Source organism: Macaca mulatta, chromosome 5 (genome assembly GCF_049350105.2).
Source record: "Macaca mulatta isolate MMU2019108-1 chromosome 5, T2T-MMU8v2.0, whole genome shotgun sequence".
Lineage (NCBI taxonomy): Eukaryota > Metazoa > Chordata > Mammalia > Primates > Cercopithecidae > Macaca > Macaca mulatta.
In genome coordinates, this window is record NC_133410.1 from 185,829,466 (window position 1) to 185,850,492 (window position 21,027).

Below are 21,027 nucleotides of genomic sequence, written 5' to 3' on the forward strand. Positions count from 1 at the left end.
TTGGCCAGGCTGGTCTTGAACTCTCGACCTCAGGTGATCCTGCTGCCTCAGCCTCCCAAAATGCTGGGATTACAGGCGTGAGCCACTGCACCCAGCCTGTGGCCATGTTTTTTACTTAATTTTTAAAGAAAGAAATGGAGTGGAAGGCAGAAATGAAGGCAGAGAGATGACATTTGGGCCTCTCTTTTCTACCATAATCCTGCCTTCTACCTTGGCCCTTCTCCCCAGAAAAACCTTAAAATAGAGAATCCAAAACTCTCCCTGGATATGTGGAACCCTGGAGCTCTCTGGGTTGAAACAAGTAGGTTAGAAAATGTTCAACCGTTATCCAAAACAGCCACCTCTAAAATGATACGTAAAACTGTTTTTATGTCCACACGATTTTTAATAAGAATGCATCATTTCATTAATTTTGTTAATATTCTTAATCTTTTCTCGTTTAATTTTGTTTAAGCATTGTTTATGAACCACTTGCTTTAATTGTGAAATCTGTTGTCTTCTCTACAACTGTCCTGATTATCTGGCTTCTCTTGAAGTTAAATGTTGGAGGAGATTGGTGAACTGAAAGGTTGTGGAAAAGAGAAGTCCTTTGCCTCTCAGCTTTCCTATTTCTGATTTGGTATTACCCATGACTCTAAAATACAACCACCACCCCCTACCCTGAAAAAGGTACCATCAAAACAGTTGCTGGTGAAGTATTTAATGATAACGATGTATTTAGCAATGCCTACAGCTGCTCTTCTTTTACAAATGGCTACTGAAGAAACCTTCAAAAATTGCCCTCAGCATGTTTGAGTTCATCCCAGCAAACATTTTCAAAGCAGTATATTTAAGCATGTTATATAAATGAATTTTAGTCAGTTTCATCACAAATAAAAGATTGCTTTCTCTGAACATTTCAGTTAGATATAATGTATTCAGACACCATAGAAACAAGTGTATAAATGCAGTTTAGGAAGCAAGGAAAAAGAGAAATCACCTTTGATTTTTAAGTATTTTCAACAATTATTTAAGAATGATATTTTTGTTCTTTAGATATTTACCAAAAAGATGAGAACGGATTAACTGTTTTATCATTAAAAAGTTTTTAAAAATAGGAATATTAAGAGGGGGACTTCTGGTTTTAATGAATGTGAACACTTTCTCTTCAACCAGTTTATTAAAAAACTAAAGGCCTCATTAAAATATGTACAACATAGAAAATGTAAATAAGCTTCTTTTCAAAAAGAAAATTCTGTTTATACAGCTACAGTACAAGGCCAGCTTCTGGCCTGTGTACACTGGGTATGAGGACAACCTCCAAATCCTCTTGATCCTAATTGTGGGGGAGAATAAAGCTTCCCTGCTAGCTTTACCAAATTCACATTTTTGCTCTCTGCCAGGCAGCCTGTTTCTTGCAAGAATATGATTGCGACTATTAGAGTAGCCTTGATCAGAGAAAAGCATAGAAAATTGTCTTTAAAGTAGACAGCAGAGAGAGTGATTTCTATGGCCTTGTCAGAGCCATTGATGAGAGTTTGCTACCTATGAGAAAATAATTAGAGAATATTGTGACTAGCCACTTTGGGACCAGTGGGAATGGAGAACCTGGACTGGAGAATAGTTCAGAGGAAATAAAAGTGGCTACCGTGTAATACTGAGTAAGAAAAGAACAGAATATCAGAAATGAAAAATAAAATTTGATTTACTGGATGCACAATCCAGCTGCTTTTGTTCTTTAGAAATTTAAATTACGTGTTTTAGGTACATAGGTAACTTTGGAAATAAATTAGAATTACCTGGGAAAACAAAGAATAAAGACAGCATTTGCATAATGACCTAATGCTAACGTGGTCCAGTTTTTGATAAAATCTCTTTGTACAAGTGAAATTCTGACATGTGGGGGCAAAGTGGTGTGAATGGTCCTTTAGCACTCCTATGCGGTGCTTACTTTGTAACCTGTCATTACAGTGAACTTCAAATTAATGTGACAGATGGCCCTCGTACCTTAAATCCTGACGGCCCTCGCTGCAGTAAACACAGCCGCCTCTGCATTCTCCGAGTTGTGAGGAAGGATGGCGAAAACAAGGGCAGGCAGTTCTATGCCTGTCCTCTACCTAGAGAAGCACAATGTGGATTTTTTGAAGTATGTGTAAGATTTATCTAGCGCACTAAAATGTAATGAAATGCTTTGGTTATTCATGTATAACAAATAGCAATACTTTCCTAGTTTTACCTTTTACCTTTAAATTTGAAATAACCATATTGGCATTCGGTCTAAAGCTTGAATGTTGAGTAGCTTAAAATTCAGATGTTCAGCCAAAAGAAATTTAATAAAATAATAGCTATTATATTGTTAGAGTATATCATATTTATAGTCACAAGTCTAGAAGTGTTGCCCTTAGCTTGTAAAGTTAGAAAGACACTGAGTGACTAGCAAATACTAGTAGTACATATGTGGCTAATAATCCAGGGTGAGAATTTGTTCTTCCTGACTTCAGTGCTACATCAAAACCTTTGCTTTATGCATTGGATAAAGGTTTATAAGAAAAACAACTTACATGCCTGGGATTTGCAGTAACCTTATCAAATCCTACTTAACCACCCTTGACCCAAAAAAGTGATGGCAGAATAGCAATTTAGCTACAGGCGATTCCTCATGCCTTCCCAGTCTGTGGATATGTCCCTAAAGATGAACCTAAGATAGGAGATAAGAACCTCAGGTCCATTTAGTCAGTCTCAATTCCAGTATTCCTCAGTGTGAGCATCTCATCAGGCTGAGTGTGATTCTAATGGTCAGAGATACATATTTTTTTCTAGTTACTCTTCATCTGAAATAGAACTGAAAAAAAGAAAATATTGATATGTTTCAGTGCTGGAGCAAAGATTTTCTGGTTGGACTTTTTGAAAAATCAAATGTCTGTCTTCAATGTGATACCTCCTTAAGGAATTTCCCAGGGAAAATTGGACAGTGATCTTAGACCTCAGTCTCTGAACACAATGTGACTCTACCCTACAAAATTCACAGATTTCCTCCTCAAGAAGCTTTTATAGATGTAATGGGAAAATATTAGCAATATTCATAGTATTGCTAAAAATATAATAGCCTTTTTCATATCTCTCTTGAGGTCAAAATTAGTAAGAATAATATAATAGAATCTGTCTAATTTAGTCTGGGTAAGTCTTTATTCGATGCTTTTCCTAAGGAAGTTTAATATTAAAATCATGACAAATCTTTGATCTTACAGGGTTTCTTCTTCTTGTTGTTTGGTTGGTTGGTTGATTTTTTTTTTTAGAGACAGGGTTCTCACTATGTTGCCCAGGCTGGTTTCAAACTCTTGTGCTCAAGCTATTCTCCCACCTCAGCCTCCCAAAGTGCTGGGATTAAAGGCGTGAGCCACCACACCTCGCCTGATCTTACAGTTTTAACTGAAACAGACCTTTGGCAGGGATATTGGTGATTATAGCAAGATTTTGATAGTTTTCAATTATTCTTAATAAAGTGAAGAAACTTCTGTAAATATACCTTTAGACAAAGGGAAGCTCAGAATTACGGCCATTTTCTGCGTGATTCAAACAAATTTGTAAGAGACATGCTTCTTTTAGGATATGCTTCTTTTAGTTAGACATGCTTCTTTTAGTTGCCTTTTTTAAAGGCAACGACTAATGACTAGTCTATTTTACAATGTCGAATTAATGATAACAGCAGTGAAGACTATACGGCACTAATCGCATGTGCCTAGGGTTAGCCTGTACATCATGATAACTTTTATATAAACTTGTAAAATTTACCTTTTTTCCCTGCAGTGGGCAGATTTGTCCTTCCCATTCTGCAACCATGGCAAACGTTCCATCATGAAAACAGTATTGAAGATTGGACCTAACAATGGAAAGAATTTTTTTGTGTGTCCTCTTGGGAAGGAAAAACAATGCAATTTTTTCCAGTGGGCAGAAAATGGGCCAGGAATGAAAATTATTCCTGGATGCTAATATCTGTAGATTCTCTGGCATTTAATCTCTTCAAACTGTGTGTAATGTTTGGTCCTCTTCTGTTTCATAGAAAAGTTGTAGAATATCTATGATACATTGAAAAGTTACTGCAATATTTGAGAACTGTTCTTTTTTTTTCCTTTCCATCTTTGGTGCCATCTTTCCGTCATTGGCTATGTGTTTTCTTTTTGCCTTGATGAACGTTCTATGTGTTTCATCAGATACAGAGCGTATTCCATTTAGGATGTGTATTTAATGCATTTAGTGATGACAATAAAGTGTTTTTAGTATGCTCTTAGTCTCTTGTAACTGTGGAGAAGCAGAGTTTGTTTTTTTTTTAGGAAAGGATTATGCAACACAATAAAATAAGATATTCTGTCTGTAGTAAATATATTTCTCATGTACAACCACTATTTATAATATATGATTAAAGATATTTCTTGTTTTATTAAATAAAATTTAAGAAATAAGATCTTCTTTGTGAACAAGTCTATTTTTAAAATTCTGTGCAACCAACATTAAGTTGCTGTTCGATGCTAGGGCTATGCCAAACCTTGTATGACTTCAAATTTGTGTTCTCGTGTAAAGTGATGGGGACGCAGACTGTAAAAGTAACATCTAAGAAAAGAAGTTTGGGTGTAGGTGTTTAAAAGAGAGGTTGATTTGTATTTTTCTAATGCCCTCTCCCCCCTGCTTTTATTTACATTTTAGCACAGATCACAATGATTGTTCCCTCTCAATAAAAAGTCACTCTTAAGGTGTTTCTGCATGCTTGTACAAAAACGTCCTTTCAAGCCGGGCGCGGTGGCTCAAGCCTGTAATCCCAGCACTTTGGGAGGCTGAGACGGGCGGATCACAAGGTCAGGAGATCGAGACCATCCTGGCTAACACGGTGAAACCCCGCCTCTACTAAAAAAATACAAAAAACTAGCCGGGTGAGGTGGCGGGCGCCTGTGGTCCCAGCTACTCCGGAGGCTGAGGCAGGAGAATGGCGTAAACCCGGAAGGCGGAGCTTGCAGTAAGCTGAGATCCGGCCACTGCACTCCAGCCTGGGCGACAGAGCCAGACTCCGTCTCAAAAAAAAAAAAAAAAAAAAGTCCTTTCAGAGCTGGTTGAATCTTTTTTTTTTTTTTTTTTTTTTAAAGGACAGCATGAAGGTGGCTTGAACTACTTTCCCATTCTATCACTAATTTTTTCATTCAGAGCTATAGAAGTTAATAGCATATGAAATTATTGGCAAGAACAAAACATATTTCATAGTTTTATAAGTATTTTGTTTTGACTCTACACTGAAAAGACAGGACCAGCCTAGGATGAATGATCTTCACCCAAATTGCTCAACAGGGCAGTGAGTCTACAGACCAGGAGCTGGACTGGACAGTTGACAGTCTTAGCTGCCCTGATGTGAAGTACGTAGGGAATACATTAAGAAGGAAACTGCAAGCTAATAAACAGGAAAAAAGGTCTACTGCAAAAAGGACTTCCATAAAGTCTGGTCTCCAAAAATGTGCATATTAATTACACAGAAATGTAGGTAAATGAAACAATAGGTTATACAATAAACTTAGATCCCTATCCTAATAAGAAATGTTCAGGATCTATATGAGGAAACTCTTTTTTTGAGACAGGGTCTCACTCTGTCCCCCAGGCTGGAGTGCAGTAGCATGATCTCGGCTCACTGCAGCCTCAACCTGTCGGACTCAAGTGACCCCCTAGCCTCAGCCTTCCAAGTAGCTGGGAATACAGGTGTGTGCCAGCATGCCAGGCTAATTTTTGTATTTTCTGTAGAGATGGGATTTGTCCTACGGCCCAGGCTGGTTTCTTCTGGGCTCAAGAGATCCTCCCACCTTGGCCTTCCAAAGTGCTGTGGGATTACAGGTGTGAGCCACCACGCCTGGCCTGAAGAAACTTTCATCTGAGGCCCAAAGAACCAGATGCATTCTAGTTCAAACAAGCAAAAACAAGTTCTTGTTTGGAAAGAATGAGTGTTTAAATGACAGCATTCTTTCAAACTTCTATTATAACGAAATTTCTCATAAAAAATTGCAGTGGGGGTTTCTGCCTCCTTGTGTCCTGGTGAGCTCCGGCTGAACCCAACCTTCCCACAGATAACTCTAGATCCTGGACCAAATCAAAAGCACCGCTGGAGAGTGAACTAAAGCAGGCGGATTCTTGAAGGCTGTGAAATTTAGAAGAAAGAATTGACTGGAGGTGATTTCCCATTTTTTACAGCTTTTGTCCTGAGGGCAGAACAAAAACAGAATCAAGTAGGCCAGCCAAAACTTCAGTATAAAACCTAAGTATTTCTCATCTGCAGAATCAGCAGGCAATTATGGCAGCCACAGCCACTGGGAAGTAAGGGGGAAAGCTCAGAAAGGACATGGAGAGGGGAGCCCCGCATTCTGTGAAGCTCTGCTGATGTCATTGACCACTGAACCATATATGCATGGAACAAACTGAACACAGCAAGCTAAAGATAAAAGCTGAGCCAGCCAGGCACAGTGGCTTACACCTATAATCCCAGCACTTTGGGAGCCCGAGGCGGGCGGATCACAAGGTCAAGAGATCGAGACTATCCTGGCCAACATGGTGAAACCCCATCTCTACTAAAAATACAAAAATTAGCTGGGCCTGGTGGTGGGCGCCTATAGTCCCAGCTACTCTGGAGGCTAAGGCAGGAGAATCGCTTGAACCTGGGAGGCGGAGGTTGCAGTGAGCTGAGATCTCGTCATTGCACTCCAGCCTGGCGACAGAGTGAGACTCCGTCTCAAAAAAAAAAAAAAAAAAAAAAAAAAGGCTGAGCCGAGATATGATCTGCCATTGCAAGAAAGAGATTTTGTAGTTTGAATCTAACCAAATTAATCTGCTGCTGAGATAAATACATCAACACTCTTTAGAAGCCGACAGCAGGTCCTTGAATAACCCTTCATTCGACATCATTTTGTTGTAACTATGAGAAAAATATCACTTTCAGCCACGGCCACTATCTGTGTGGAGTTGACATGCTCTCCGCATGTCTGCATGAGTTTTCCTCTGGACACTGGGTTCCTCCCACATCCCAAAGATGTGTGCTTTAGGTGAACTGGCACGTGTGTGTTCATGGTTCCAGTGTGAGTGTGTGTTAGTGTGAGTTGCCCTGTCATGGGAGGGCATCCTGGCCAGGGAGAGTTCCCACCTGGTGCCCTGAGCTGCTAGGATAGGTTCCCACCACCTGCAACCCAGAACTGGATTAAGTGGGTTGGAAAATGAATGAATATGAATTACAGAAAACTAAAAATCTGCCAAGTATACAATAATCATACAAATGCACAACAACACAGTACGAAACATTTGCAGACATTTATTCTGTGAGTTAACTCATCACCACTACTACAATCGTCAGTCACTCCAAAATTCGGGTAGCTAAGAAAAAGAAAAAAAATTACTGTGACTGCAGTATGGAGGGTGAATGAATTCATTCACCAAAATTTGAGTAAATATCTTGTTTATAGCAATCTTTCTTCAATATATTTACAGCTCACATTTATTTTGGTGTTTAACATTAGAAGTCTATTTAGAAGTTTGATGATGTTTCTCTGACCAGAAATATGCTGTAGGAACTTAACTCTGGTTTATATCAATTAGCCTTTTGGAGAATTAGTTCTGTTTTACATTATTTTGCTTAAAGTCATTGTTTCCATGAACCTATCAATGATGTGAAATGAGAACTTACTGCATGCCAAATCCAGAGTCTTCACCGTATAATACCTATACTATTCAGGATACAGTCTAAAACTACAAACATATGAACAACCAGAATGATGCGACCCAGTTTTAGAGGAAAGACAATCAACAGAGACCCACTCTAAGATGACCCAGATGTTGGACAGTAAGCAAAGATTTTAAAGTAGCTCTTATAACTATGTTCATTGAAGTGAATTCTAAAGGGAAATAATACCAGGTAGAAATCCAAATATTTATTCAAGAGGCAATATAGAAAATATGAAATCGCAAATACCTAAAGGAATATAAAATATTTTTTCCTCTTAGTTTCTTTAAAACATACGGGACTTTTAAAGCAAGAAATGGGCTTGTGAAATTTACAATACAGGTAGATATATGTGACAACTATATCATAAAGGACGGAGAGATTGAAGGACCTATTATATGAGTTTTCTACATTTTATGTGAAGTGTTACCATATTGACTCTAATTGTACAAAGTTAATTATGTATTTTAAATATCTATTACCAAATTTTGGGAGTTTTCAACCATTATCTCTTCCAATACTTTTTTTTTTTTTTTTTTTTTTTGAGATGGCGTCTCACTCTTGTCGCTCAGGCTGTAGTGCAGTGGCGCAATCTCAGCTCACTGCAACCTCCGCCTCCCGCGTTCAACCGATTCTCCTGCCTCAGCCTCCTAAGTAGCTGGGATTACAAGCATCCGCCACCACACCCAGCTAATTTTTGTACTTTTAGTAGAGACGAGGTGTCACCATGTTGGCCAGGCTGGTCTTGAACTCCTGACCTCAGGTGATCTGCCCTCCTCGGCCTCCCAAAGTGCTGGGATCACAGGCATGAGCCACCACGCCCAGCCCCTAATACTTTTTCAATCCCGTACTCTTCCTATTCTTCTGAGACTCCAGTGACACAAACGTTAGATTATTAGATTGTTATTGAGATCCCCAAGGAACATAGCCCAGATCCCTGAGGCTCTCTTCATTTTTTCCAGTCTATTTTTCTCTCTCTTTTGTTCCAATTGAGTAAATTTTATTGATTTGTCTTCAAGGTCACTGAATCTTTTCTCTGTCATCTCTACTATTGAGATCATTCAGCAAGGTTTTATTTCAATTACTGTATTTTCCATTTCTATTACTTCCACTTGGTTTTTTAAAAATATAATTTCAGGGGGTTTTTTGCTAAGACGTTCTAGTTTCTTCCCCTTTGGTTTCAGGAGCATGTATAATTGATTCTTGAAGGTTTTTTTTGTTATCTGCTTTAAAATTCTTGTGAGATAATCCCCAAATCTGACAAATCTCAGTGTTGTCCTCAGTTGAGTATCTAGTCTCATTCAGATTGCTGTTTTCCTGGTTTTTGGCCTGACAGGTGATTTTTTTTTTCCATCATATCCTGGATGTTTCAGTTATGTTAGGAGAGCTTAGATCCTATTTTAATCTTCTACTTTAGCATGCCATCAGCCTGTTTAGGTTTAGTGTGTAGGTTCTGGCCTGCATTGTAGGCTTTGGTTTCAATGACAGTGTCGTTTACAGAGCCCTTGCAATGCAGTTCTGATCTCCTTTCTTCTGGTGTTGCTGTGGCTCCTTATCAGTCCCACTGGTGCTATCTGTGGACACAGCTGATCCCCTAGGTTGCCTGCTGTTTCTGGAGTTGGGGAGAGCAGTTGTCTCTGTGCCTGTGTTTCCTTGTACCACTCGGTGGAGAGAAGCAGTTGCTATTGTCCCATATCAACTACATGGACTCCCACAGCAGCAGAACCTGGACAGGGTTGTCAGATTTCAGAGCCCACATCTGTTGGTCCTTGTGCTTAACTTGGGAGATGCTGTGTGGGCTGCTGGTATTCACCTCTTTGGAGTTTATCTGCCCATTTCCTGGTATTTCAAACCAGTATCACAAGAATATAAAATAGTTCAATGATGGGAGAAAAAAGTGAGAGTCAGATACAATATGAGGAAGACAGTGATTTCGAGAGTCACTGTTTATTGAACCTTACTTTGCAGCAACCACTGTGCTGAATATTTGCCACAGATTACTTCAGTTAATTCTCTTGACCACTCTGTGTAATAGACTTTGTTGCTGTTGTTGTGGTGGTGTTGCTATTTCTAATTTTTCAGTTAAGGAGACTTGGCCTGCTGTAGGTTAAGTAGGAAGTGTGTCTGTCACACAAGCCATGGTTTGAATGAACTTTGTGACACACTAATGCCCACACCCTGAATAAGCTATTCCCCTTTTCATTTATTAAGGAAAAGTAGCTGTTCCCAGAATTGCATGTCTTTAATATGTACAAATATCTAAGAATCACCTATGTAGGAAAAATAAAGGGAAAAAATACACAAATGAAAATAATTGTGGTATGATGAGATTATGGTCATTTTTCTTTTCTAACATTTATGTTAAATTTATGATGTTAAAATTCCCATAAGTTCATTTTAAATTCAAATTATACATTTTAGTTCCGTTATTTTATTTTTAAAAATCCATTGTTTTCGTGTACTTTTCTAAAGGTACTTATCATTGCATATTATAGATCATCAGTATTAGCAAACTGGGCGAGGAAATGAAAAAGCAAGTGTTCTAATGGATTTCCCAAAAGATGAAACTTCTTCTTTTTGTGGATGTCTTTACAGCACTGCCATCTTTTCTGGAGTATAGTATGGTCTGCCTTGTGTTGTATTTGTCCTCTCTGCGTTTCTTAATGTTCACTTCCTTAAGAAATTATATATGACTCTTCCTTATTCTTCATAGAATCTTACCAAGTATTGTACCTTGCACACAGTAGAAATTTGGTAAATATTTGTTAAACTTTGTAGATGGAGGTTTAATGTAACGTCAGTCTATTGAACATTTTTAACCTTGTTACCACTATTCAAACATGAAGGCAGTGAAATGTCATTGAAAAGAGTGTTACTGGTTTATTATAAAAGAGAAAGAAATTCCTCAGTATCTAAAAGCTGTTAAATCTTTCCAGTAATGTAAATGAAAGTCCCTTTTATTGGGGTATTTTCTAGAACTTTGCTTACAGATAGACAGGCCAAAATTAATCAAATCAAAGGACGTGCGTTCAGTACAAGGGAAAGAACACAAAAAAGTAATGCTGCCTTACATTTACACTGTATTTAGGGACATATAGAGATGAGTAAATACAATTATATCTTACAACGCCCATGACTTTGAACCTCTTCATTTTTTAGAAAACAAAGCCAACTGATTTAAATAAATGTTTAATTCAATTAATCTCTGTTGAGCACCTACTATGTGAAACATTCAGGGACAGTTATTTTTAAAGAGATCTTGTAGATACATAGATGAGGTAGAAATGATAAGTAAAATAAGCACTTTAAGCAAAGTGCTAAAGGTTGCAGAGAGGGAAATTTCACATCGGATTCAGGAGCTAGAAGAGCTTCAGGAAAGAGGAAAGAGTTGACATGTCACCTTGATGAGGATTTGCATACGTAGAAGGGCATTCTAGGCAGTGGGCACAGCATATACAAAGGTCTCTAAGAGCAGCAGCACAAGAAGGTGTCAGCAATAGAAATATTCCTGTTTGGCTAGATCATAGGGTATGTGAAGGAAAACGGGGAGATAAATGTGTAAAAAGAAGAATCAGTTCCCATTTCATGGCTACGGATGGATCCTGGGATGGGCTAGTTCTGTGTTCTGAGAATATAAAAACAAACAAACCACTCTCTCCTTAAGGAGCCCACGGGCAGATAAGTACGCCAATGTACGCTGGGATACGCGCTAAACTAATGACGCAGAGGAACTCAAACAAATGAAAACAATGATCAATCCTGCCAGTGGTGTGGGAGATGGTATGCATGGTGGTTAGTCACTCAGATTCTGAATAAAATTGAATCCTGGAGTCAGACTGCTGGTCCCAAGATCTGCAGCAGCCCTGACCATGACCTTGACCTTAAAACCTTGATCTCAGTGTTTTACTAAGTTTTGGCTACTGTGTGCTAAGTCTTAGATACCTCATCTGTGAGATGGTGACAGCAACAGTTCAGTTCTTACAGGGCTCTTGTGAGGATAAAATAAAATATCCACGTGAAGGTTTAGCACTGGCAGTTAAAGCTCTTGAGTTAATTTTATTATGTTTATCATGAATAGCCCTGCTACTGTTATGTGTCACAACTATTCTCATGGAATGTTTCAGAGAGGAAATAACATTGACAATAACCTTAAAGAAGGACTTGAACTACACCCTACAGCAAGGAGACTAAGGGTCTCCTTAGGAGGAGAAAAGAACAGTGCAAAAGCTTTTTTTGTTTAGGGAACAGAGTCCAGAAGTTCAAAAAGAAAGTATTTGGAAGAGATGCTGGGGTGAGTATTATGGTTCCAATGATACATCAAAAATTTAGAAATAGAAAACATGTAAGAACTCATAAAAGTCCTTCATACATGACAAATTTTGAGATCCAAAGCCTCAGATCAACACAGGCATATATTATATTCTAGATAGAAATCATGTATCAGAACAATGAGTGTTATTACCAAAATTAACCTCTTTCTCTCTCTACTTCTTTGCAGCAGAGATTGTGACTCAAGTGCATGGAAACACTGAATATATAGTGTTTCTAGAGGAGCAGATTGTAGGGTCACATGGTTTCATTCACAGTGATGGATCCAAGTAGTTCCAGAGTCACATTCGAGAAAGGGTAAAACCTGTTCTCAAAGGAGGACCTGGGGAACAACAGAGAATGGAAGAAACCTATTGTTCTACTTTCTATTTATTATTTGAATCGTATTGGCTTCTCTAATAAGAGAGTAATGAGGGAGGAAAAAGGAAGTTAAAAAGAGATGAAGAGCTGGGTGCGGTGGCTCATGCCTGTAATCCCAGCATGCTGGGAGGCCAAGGTGGGCAGATCACTTGAGGTCAGGAGTTTGAGATCAGCCTGGCCAACATGGTGAAACTCCATCTCTACTAAAAATACAAAAATTAGCCTGGTGTGGTGGCGAGCACCTGTAGTCCCAGCTATGTGGGAGGCTGAGGTGGGAGGATGGCTTGAGCCAGGGAGGTCGAGGCTGCAGTGAGCCATGATCATGCCACTGCCCTCCAGCCTGGGCAACAGAGTGAGACCCTGTCTCAAAAAAAAAAAAAAAAAAAAAAGAGAAAGAAAAGAAAAAAGAAGTGATGAAGAAGAAAGTGAAGACAGAAAACAAAAAAAAGATCCTGTGACTGCGAACAGAAAAGGAAGGATGAAGAGGAACACCTAAAGTATATATATTTATGTGGGCACTTGGCATCTGTTTTTGGTAATCAGAAACACAAATATATGTACTCAACAAAAGAACAGTCTTCTAAATTTTTAAAACTACATACTAGCATTTTGTACTAAATGCTATCATAAAATGCAAAACTACAAAACAAATTCAAAGTCTCATTACAACAATTCCATATCTACCTTCCATATTAACATATCTATGTCACTCCCAGTCGCTAGCATGAGCATCTTGGTTTACATATTAATAAATACTTGTCTGTTTGTAATATGCATTTATTTTTCTCATTATTATGTCATCACATTCAGCTTATTTGGCATCATTTTAAAGAATTTATTTTGCTGTCAATACCAGAAAACAATTTAGGAAACGGAATAGAGCAGGAAAAATGTTAAATCTATGTACTTGAGTTGGTTATTGACTCATTAGTTTAATAACTCATTTTTTCAAACCTGAATAATTTAAATGCATTAGAAATGATACAGCATTAAAAAGTGCCTTCTTAAAATGATAAACACTGGATCTAGGATCTGAGTTTGTAGTTATTACTTATTTAAAATAAACAAGCAAATTCCATTGAGATATGGTCTCATTTTCAGGAATGGTCTATTAGCAGGCAGCAGTGAGTACAACAATTAACCATATCAGCACATTAAAGCCTAATGTGTAAACTCAACATAGCAGCAAACACACATCCTACCATGGCCTATTAAGTAATCAGAAATGATTGCAGATAATTAGCCCAGGAACAGCTGCATAAACTCAACTATTCCATTTTTTGTCAGACATGGAGACTTCGAGTGGAAGAGAGGTTTATGAGGTATGCTTTGAATTGAGTGGGAGTACTACTATGAAATTAGGGACAGATTCTCACGTTTGATGGCATAGTGCCATTTTACATTGTCTTCTGATCATACTTCTAACGTTCACATAAATATTGTTCTTGAGTAAAAAATATGGAAACAAAGATATTACCAATGATTTAAGAAGCTTGTAAAATTGGAAGTCGAAACACGATAAAAAGCAGAAGTCAGTTAGTAAATCCCTTTAATGAGTGTGTATCATTCATTCTTGTTTGTACTTTCATTTCAAATTTGATTTGTGCATTCCCATCTATTCTTTCTGAGTGACACTAAATGCAGCACCATTGGTAAATATATATTTGCATTTGAATTAATACATATACTTGGTAAGTATTTCTTTTCTAAATTAAAAAAAAAAAAGTAGTCTCCTTTTTTTTCTATTCCTTTTTTACAAAAGAAAGCATGCTAGGTAGAAGACGGCAACTATCTGTAGAAATCTGAAAGACTGATATAAAAAGAAAGAATTATATTTATTCCATGCATGTCCAGAAAAACAGACCTAAGATACATGAGTTTGGTTTTTAAAAAGAAGACTAAAATTCCAAAAATTAGAATTTTAAAAAATGAAATGAAGACGCTGTGAGGTACTTAGCTCCTGCCGGGAATGTCATCAGAGAAACTCAGTGATCAACCTCCTACAAGGGTAGATGTGGTTAGAAGGAACCTCCCTCAGGTTCTATCAAAGTTTCCTTCCCACTGTAACATTCTAGGAACTAAAACTAAAGAGGTTGAAGTCCTTCAAACACAACTTTGCTCTGCACTTGTCCAGAGAACAGCAGTGTTACTTGACAAATAACAATGCCACCTCTTAAAGAAGACTGTGGAATCTATGTTTATCTCTGCCCACTATATCCTTAAGTTTGGACATTTAGCTGACCTTCTCTTTTAACGTGGGTCTCATTGTGTCATTTTCCATACAATTCAGTTAATTTAAAAGTTCATTTCTCATACCATGCATTAAAATAAAAATTTGAACAATTTAAAAAAACTAAAGAAAATGGCTCAGAATAAACAAATATATTATCAATGGTGCTAAACTTTTGTAGGGTAATTTCTGAACACTTGCATTGAAGACTTTGTATCATGAAATTACACTTAGCACATGTTTATTGTTTTTTGACAGACAGTTTTCAGTTTATTTATAGGCCTACCAAGGATAAAATGGATAGATAAAATTAGAAACCATAAATTTCACAGAAAATTATTTCTACTATATATATTTTACATTTTTTTCTCTCTAGTTATCCTCATTTTTATAAGCGTTCAATCAACAAATGTTTCAGTGCATGATGTCAGTGAGGCACTGTGAAAGCATAAATAAAGAACAGTGCCTCAAGGAGTTTAAAGCCTTTGGGGGGAATTAAGCATACAAAGTAACAATTCCAGCCCAGTGTGACAAGGACTACAGTGGAGAGAGGTAGGGTGCAAAGAGAAAACAGGAAAAAGAACGCCCAAGGCAACCTGGAGGACACAAGGAATCTTCACAAAGGAGGTAGCACTGAAGAGATGGGTAGTTGCCAGCTTCAAGCAAGAAGAGTTTAGGAGAAGCCTGTAAACAGAGAATTTGTAAAGGGCTACTTTGCATGGAAAGGAACTAGCATGTTATAAATATGAATGATAACTGGAGCTAAAATCAACCCACTCTAATAATGGTAATTATTTTCATGCTGTTTATTCATTGCAAATTATTACCTGTTCTCACTCAACTTACCAAGAGTGGGTTTACTATAACCACTGTTTCCTAGAGCAACGCTTGTAAGTAAAAGTGCTAATAAAATGTGGACTAGCAGCATCAGCACCAGCTTAGAGCTGCTTAGACTCTCCGGGATTAAGACCCAGGAATGTTTGCGCTCCAACAACCTCTCCTGGTAATCCTTGTGCATTCTCAAATTTGAGGACCCCTGTCCTAGAGGAAACAATATTTGCATGTGTTTTATACCACATTTTAATATACTATATTAGAACAGACACGTGAGGATTCTTTTTTGAAATGTGCCGTAATACGTGGGTTAATTCATTTGAAATGGAATTGAAATGTGAGGCTGAAAAAAGAACAGTGAGTGCAGTGGGAGTCAGGCAACCTGATTTCTCATCTCAGCTCTGCCACTAAATAATCATTAATAATAATAATAACAAATATGATTGCTAACAAATATATGAAACTCTGCCATGATACAGAACTTCTCTTGGACCTCAGAATCTTCAGCCATAAGACAAGAAGGTTGCATTAGAAGATGTCTAAAATCCCTTTCCAAATCTAAAATACGTTTCTAAAAAAGTTTCCGCATTCACCATTTGCATAATTAAATAGGATAATCATCCCCAATCTCTTTTCAGATGACCTCCAGTTGTTTTCAGCTTCTTGTCTTTTCAAAGCAGCACTGAAAAGACCGCTCTCTGCTGTGTTTCCCAGTCCATCACTTTTAAATCTGCTTTTCTTTCTGCCCTCTCTCTCTTTTAGGTCAGTGGTTAGTTTACTATACAATTATTTAAAATGAGGTATTCTTACTTTTATACATGTAAAGTCCCGTGAAAATTGCTTGATTAAAACTCCCCAATAGACTTTTAGAAGAATACACAACAAATTGTACTCATCTCAGAGTGTGGAGCACCCTGTCTTGAGGGTCAATTGAACAAGCACAGGGGCTGGAAACTAACAAGAAAAAAAAGTTTCACTGAAGTTAAGACAGGGAAGAGAAGATAGAGAAGCTAGCAATCCAGGGGAAAATGTAACACTGCTGTTTGTGTGCAAGGCCTCCGAGTTTCCTTTTCTCATCCTTCCTGTTTTTCCCTCCCTCCTTTCCTTTTTTCCCCTGCTTCCTTCCTTTCTTCCTTCTTTTTTTATCTCTTTTGTTGGTGCTGATTTTCTATCTGTTGAATTGCTTTCACACCAAAAATCTTGCTTATGTAAACTATAATCTTCAAAAAGGCAAGATTTAATAACCCCCATAACATTTAGTGAATACCTCCCAAACAAGCAATTTCTCGATAAAAGCTTAGGGGAAACACGCTTAAAGAACAAATGCATAATGCATTCTAATCCGGGCAACAGTCCATTAATTGGCTTTCTTTACAATCTATGAGTGCTTCTTCCCAAAACATTTTATTTGTATTTTCGCAAGGAGGTACATTTTTTCTTTCACCTATCCACTGCTTCCTCGGCTCCTGTTCCCTTTCTGTTAGGATCTGTGACTGAGGGGCGGACATATGCTGGCGCTTTGCTTGTATCTCACACACTGCAGTGTTTCAGCACTTCATATTTTATGTCCTGGCTCTCCAACTCCTAACGCATTCCCGGGTAATGCAGCTTCTGCCTGAGTGCCCTTGAGGCCCACTTAGAGCATGTGCATGGTTGATCTAAAACTTTTCAATAACCCTTCTCTGCCTCAGATAGGAAATGACAAGAGAATGCCCTATTTCAGCATCACATTGCAATCATTCTACCTCCATGCCTTATGGTCTTGCATCCTCAAATTGGTCTTATCTGCTATAGCTGATTGTCCTGTGCTTTCCAATGGGACTGTAACCATAGCACATTTCCAGCACCCTCATTTTGTTTCAGGAATGAACATAGATAATTTTGATCCATGGTCAACTCCAGTGGTGAAAATCTTCAAAGCTGTTACCGGTTCAAAAAAGATCGGAAGTAGTTCATTTCTAAATAGTACATCATTTCTGGAATGTGGATAACTATGTAAGCCTCTCTTGATGCCACTCTTAAAGAAACATGAGCAATAGTCCTTCAAAATGCTCTCTATGCAAATAATTGTTTTGTCACAGATCATTTTTGAGCTACTTATTGTCACCCACTTTATTCACAATGTTAGCCTAATTTCACTCCCTTAACTAACTGTATTTATTCCCTCATTCTTTCTCTTTTCCCTTCGATAAGATACTAATGAATCAAACAAAAGAATCCTCAGAAAAGCTTTCTCTAAACCTCAGGTGAGTTGGGGAGCCCCTGTGATTTTTCTCAGTTTAGATAAATCCTGTATATGTTCTTCCTAGAAATAATCACGATTGTAATGAAACCATGTAAATCTTGTTGTTGAATATCTCTCTTTCTTTTTTAAATGAATGCTCTATAAGAACATGGATTTTCTCTTCTTCAACACGGAATCCCCTGTGCCTAGGCCAGTGGCTTGAGTGTAACTGGCATTCCATAAATGTATCCTATTCCTTTATTAATTTTCCTAACTGCTCTTTGCCTGTTATTATATTTCTAAAAATACAGTCCTTGGCATTTTGCTGCTTTGCTGGTAAAGGCATTCTCTCCCTGTAGGCAAATGGACACAAAAATAAAGCTTTGGAAATCCAAATGACTACGGTAACAGCTCTTGGTTCTACCAGCCTGCTAAGTGGAACACAGTGGCCACGCATATTACACTGGAGGGAGCTGAAATCACACACAAATTCTGGCTTCCCAGGTTCCCCATTTCCCTATAGACACTCCCCCACCCTTCATTAGAACTTTTTTCCTTCAGGTGGGTTACAATGCAATTGATTGTGATTAGAGTACTTAATCTATTCACTATAACTGATTAAGTTACTGCTTGATTGTGTTACAGCTTCATCCATTTACTGTGATTAGATTGTTGCTAGAAATATATGGATACAATCAAGCTTCTGCTATTGTCAAATTCCTCAGGGTGTTTCTGAATTTCTCCACATAATCTTTTTGTCTGTTCCTTGGGGTATGTCATTTCCACAGATAACTAATCTCATCTATTACGTTTTGAATCTTCTTGATTTTATTCTGAGGGCAACTTTATCTCAAAACTCCCGGGGTGACTTTCCTGCCCTCCCCAGTACTAACCATGCCTGACAAATAACTTATGGGGGGCACCAACTGTGCTTTTCTTTGCCTTTCCTACTGTCTATTCCTTCATCTCAGAGAGGCGGTGGCACAGATTCATTCATTTATAACTTCTAACAAAGAGTAGGAGACCTTTGTGTGAATTTTTCGTCAGGGGTCTGGAATGCAAGTTATGCCAACATCTTCAATATATTAGAGGAGCAGAACAGTCAGCAGCACAGTTTGTAAAGATAATAACAGTGAAAAGATTCGGACTATGCAATGCCCCACGTTAAGAAAAGCACGTATGCACAACTCAGTTCATAACCAACCGCTTGCATCAGGCTCGCCTTTTCCAGGGTGAGGTGGGGTCAGTGGTGGCTTCCAGCACACTCCAGCTTTCCCAGCCATGGCGATGAGCCTTCAGACACAGAGAGAGGCTCACTTTCTAGCATGACAAAGTTGAGGCCAGTAGGCTCACTACGTTTTTTTGGGGGGGGAGGTCGACAGAGCAATGAGGTATGTCGTGTTTGTTTGTGTATTTGCCTTTTCAGAGCCTCCTCTTGTGGATGAATGGCGAAGTTTCCTCTTGGTAATCACAGAAACCAAATGCCAGAGACTTCCCTATGGCTCCTCCAGAAACAGCGTGGTGTAGCGAGGCAATGCCTAAAACCTTGTTTTTCCCAAACAACACAAGAGCGTACAGAGGATCTCATGGTAAACACGGTAAATATTAATTAGTAATTGGAATTCTTTTTTTTTGTTTTTGTTTGTTTGTTTGTTTTTTGAGACAAAGTCTCGCTCTGTTGCCAGGCTGGAGTGCAGTGGCATGATCTCGGCTCACTGCAACCTCCGCCTCCCAGTTCAAGTGATTCTCCTGTCTCAGACTCCCGAGTAGCTGGGACTACAGGCGCGTGCCACCGTGCCCAGCTAATTTTTGTATTTTTAGTAGAGACAGGGTTTCACCATGTTGGCCAGGATAATCTCAATCTCTTGACCTTGTGATCCGTTCGCCTCAGCCTCCCAAAGTGCTGGGAGCCACCGCGCCCCGGCCTGAAATTCTTTTAGTCTGTGAATATGGATTGTACCAGCCTTACATCTCTTGTATGCTGTTAAATTATTTTTTGGCTCGGGAGTCCTAGTTTTCCAGCATTTCTGGTATCTCTTGCATTCATACAGGCAGGTGCAACATTGTGTTCTGTCTTCAGGGCTACATCTAATTGCTTTCAAGAGAGAAAAAGGGAAGTGAAAGTTTACACAGTGAAAGGTATACAAAACATATTTTTGTTTCACTTCACTACAAAAACTATAATCTGATTTTTGTTTTTTGGTTTTTTGGTTTTGTTTTTTTTGTGTGTTTTTTTTGTTTGTTTTTTGTTTGTTTTTGAGGTGGAATCTTGCTCTATCACCCAGGCTGGAGTGCAGTGGCATGATCTTGGCTCACTGCAACCTCCGCCTCCCGAGTTCAAGCGATTCTCCTGCCTCAGATTCCCTAGTAGCCGGGACTACAGGCGTGTGTCACCACACCCAGCTAATTTTTGTATTTTTAGTAGAGATGAGTTTTCACCATATTGGCCAGGCTGGTCTCAATCTCTTGACCTCATGAACCTCCCGCTCAGCCTTTTAAAGTGCTGGGATTACAAGTGTGAGCAACCATACCCAGCCCAAGAACTATAATTTCTTGACACATAACCTAAATAACTTTACCAGAAATGGAAAATCAGAACTACAAATGCCTCTGTATGTTTTAATTTTAAAAAATAACTTTCTGAAATGTAACATCATATCATGAAGAAATTCTCTTTATTTCAATGAGTGGCCATGTTATCTGCACTTCAGAGGCTGAATAAAATTGTCACATACTTTGAGATCCTCAATAACAGCTTTAAAAATGTCTATTAAACATTATTTGAATATGAACCCAGGTATCCGACAGTCTCATGTAAGCAGAACGCTGTGCAGGAAATAAAACATGCTTTTGACAAGATAAAATATAAATCCCCAAATCCAGGCACTCCATTTCTATAACTTATTTTGGGGATGAACTCCTACCATCTTAAAGATGAGGATCAGATTCTGCTAATTAGTTCTGTGTACATTATTTTCATAAAACTGATTGGTCTTCAAGACTTTCAGAAAATGAAAGCAGAAATCAGAGGTAAGTGGAGAGGATGCTTATTGGTATCCATGCTGATAAAAGCTAGAAAGTACAGAAAAATGCAGGAAACTTCAAAAAGCAAAGACAGAGAATCCAACATATAAGAACTGTTATATCTTATCCAGATTTACAGTCATCCCTTTATTATAGCATGAAATACTCATCTATGTTCGTAGTAACAGCATTGAGGAATCAATTCAGTAAACACACTGGTACTCTATCTGCAGCCTAACATTTTATATTCAGCTCCTAAGATGTTCTGGCACATGCCCCAGGGTTCGACTGGCATCATGTCAAATGATA

At 38.3% G+C, this 21,027-nt stretch overlaps 1 protein-coding gene across 2 annotated transcripts in view; it reads left to right on the forward strand.

Moving 5' to 3' along the window:
• NEIL3 (nei like DNA glycosylase 3) overlaps positions 1-4,439 on the forward strand; it is a 53,576-nt gene extending 49,137 nt beyond the window's left edge. For both annotated transcript variants that reach the window (XM_001090459.5, XM_078002741.1), the window contains exons 9-10: positions 1,951-2,125; positions 3,787-4,439. In XM_001090459.5, coding sequence (XP_001090459.3) covers positions 1,951-2,125; positions 3,787-3,969 — 358 coding nt within the window. In that variant the 3' untranslated portion in view covers positions 3,970-4,439. The remainder of the gene's footprint in view (positions 1-1,950; positions 2,126-3,786) is intronic.
• The last annotated feature ends 16,588 nt before the right edge of the window (positions 4,440-21,027 follow it).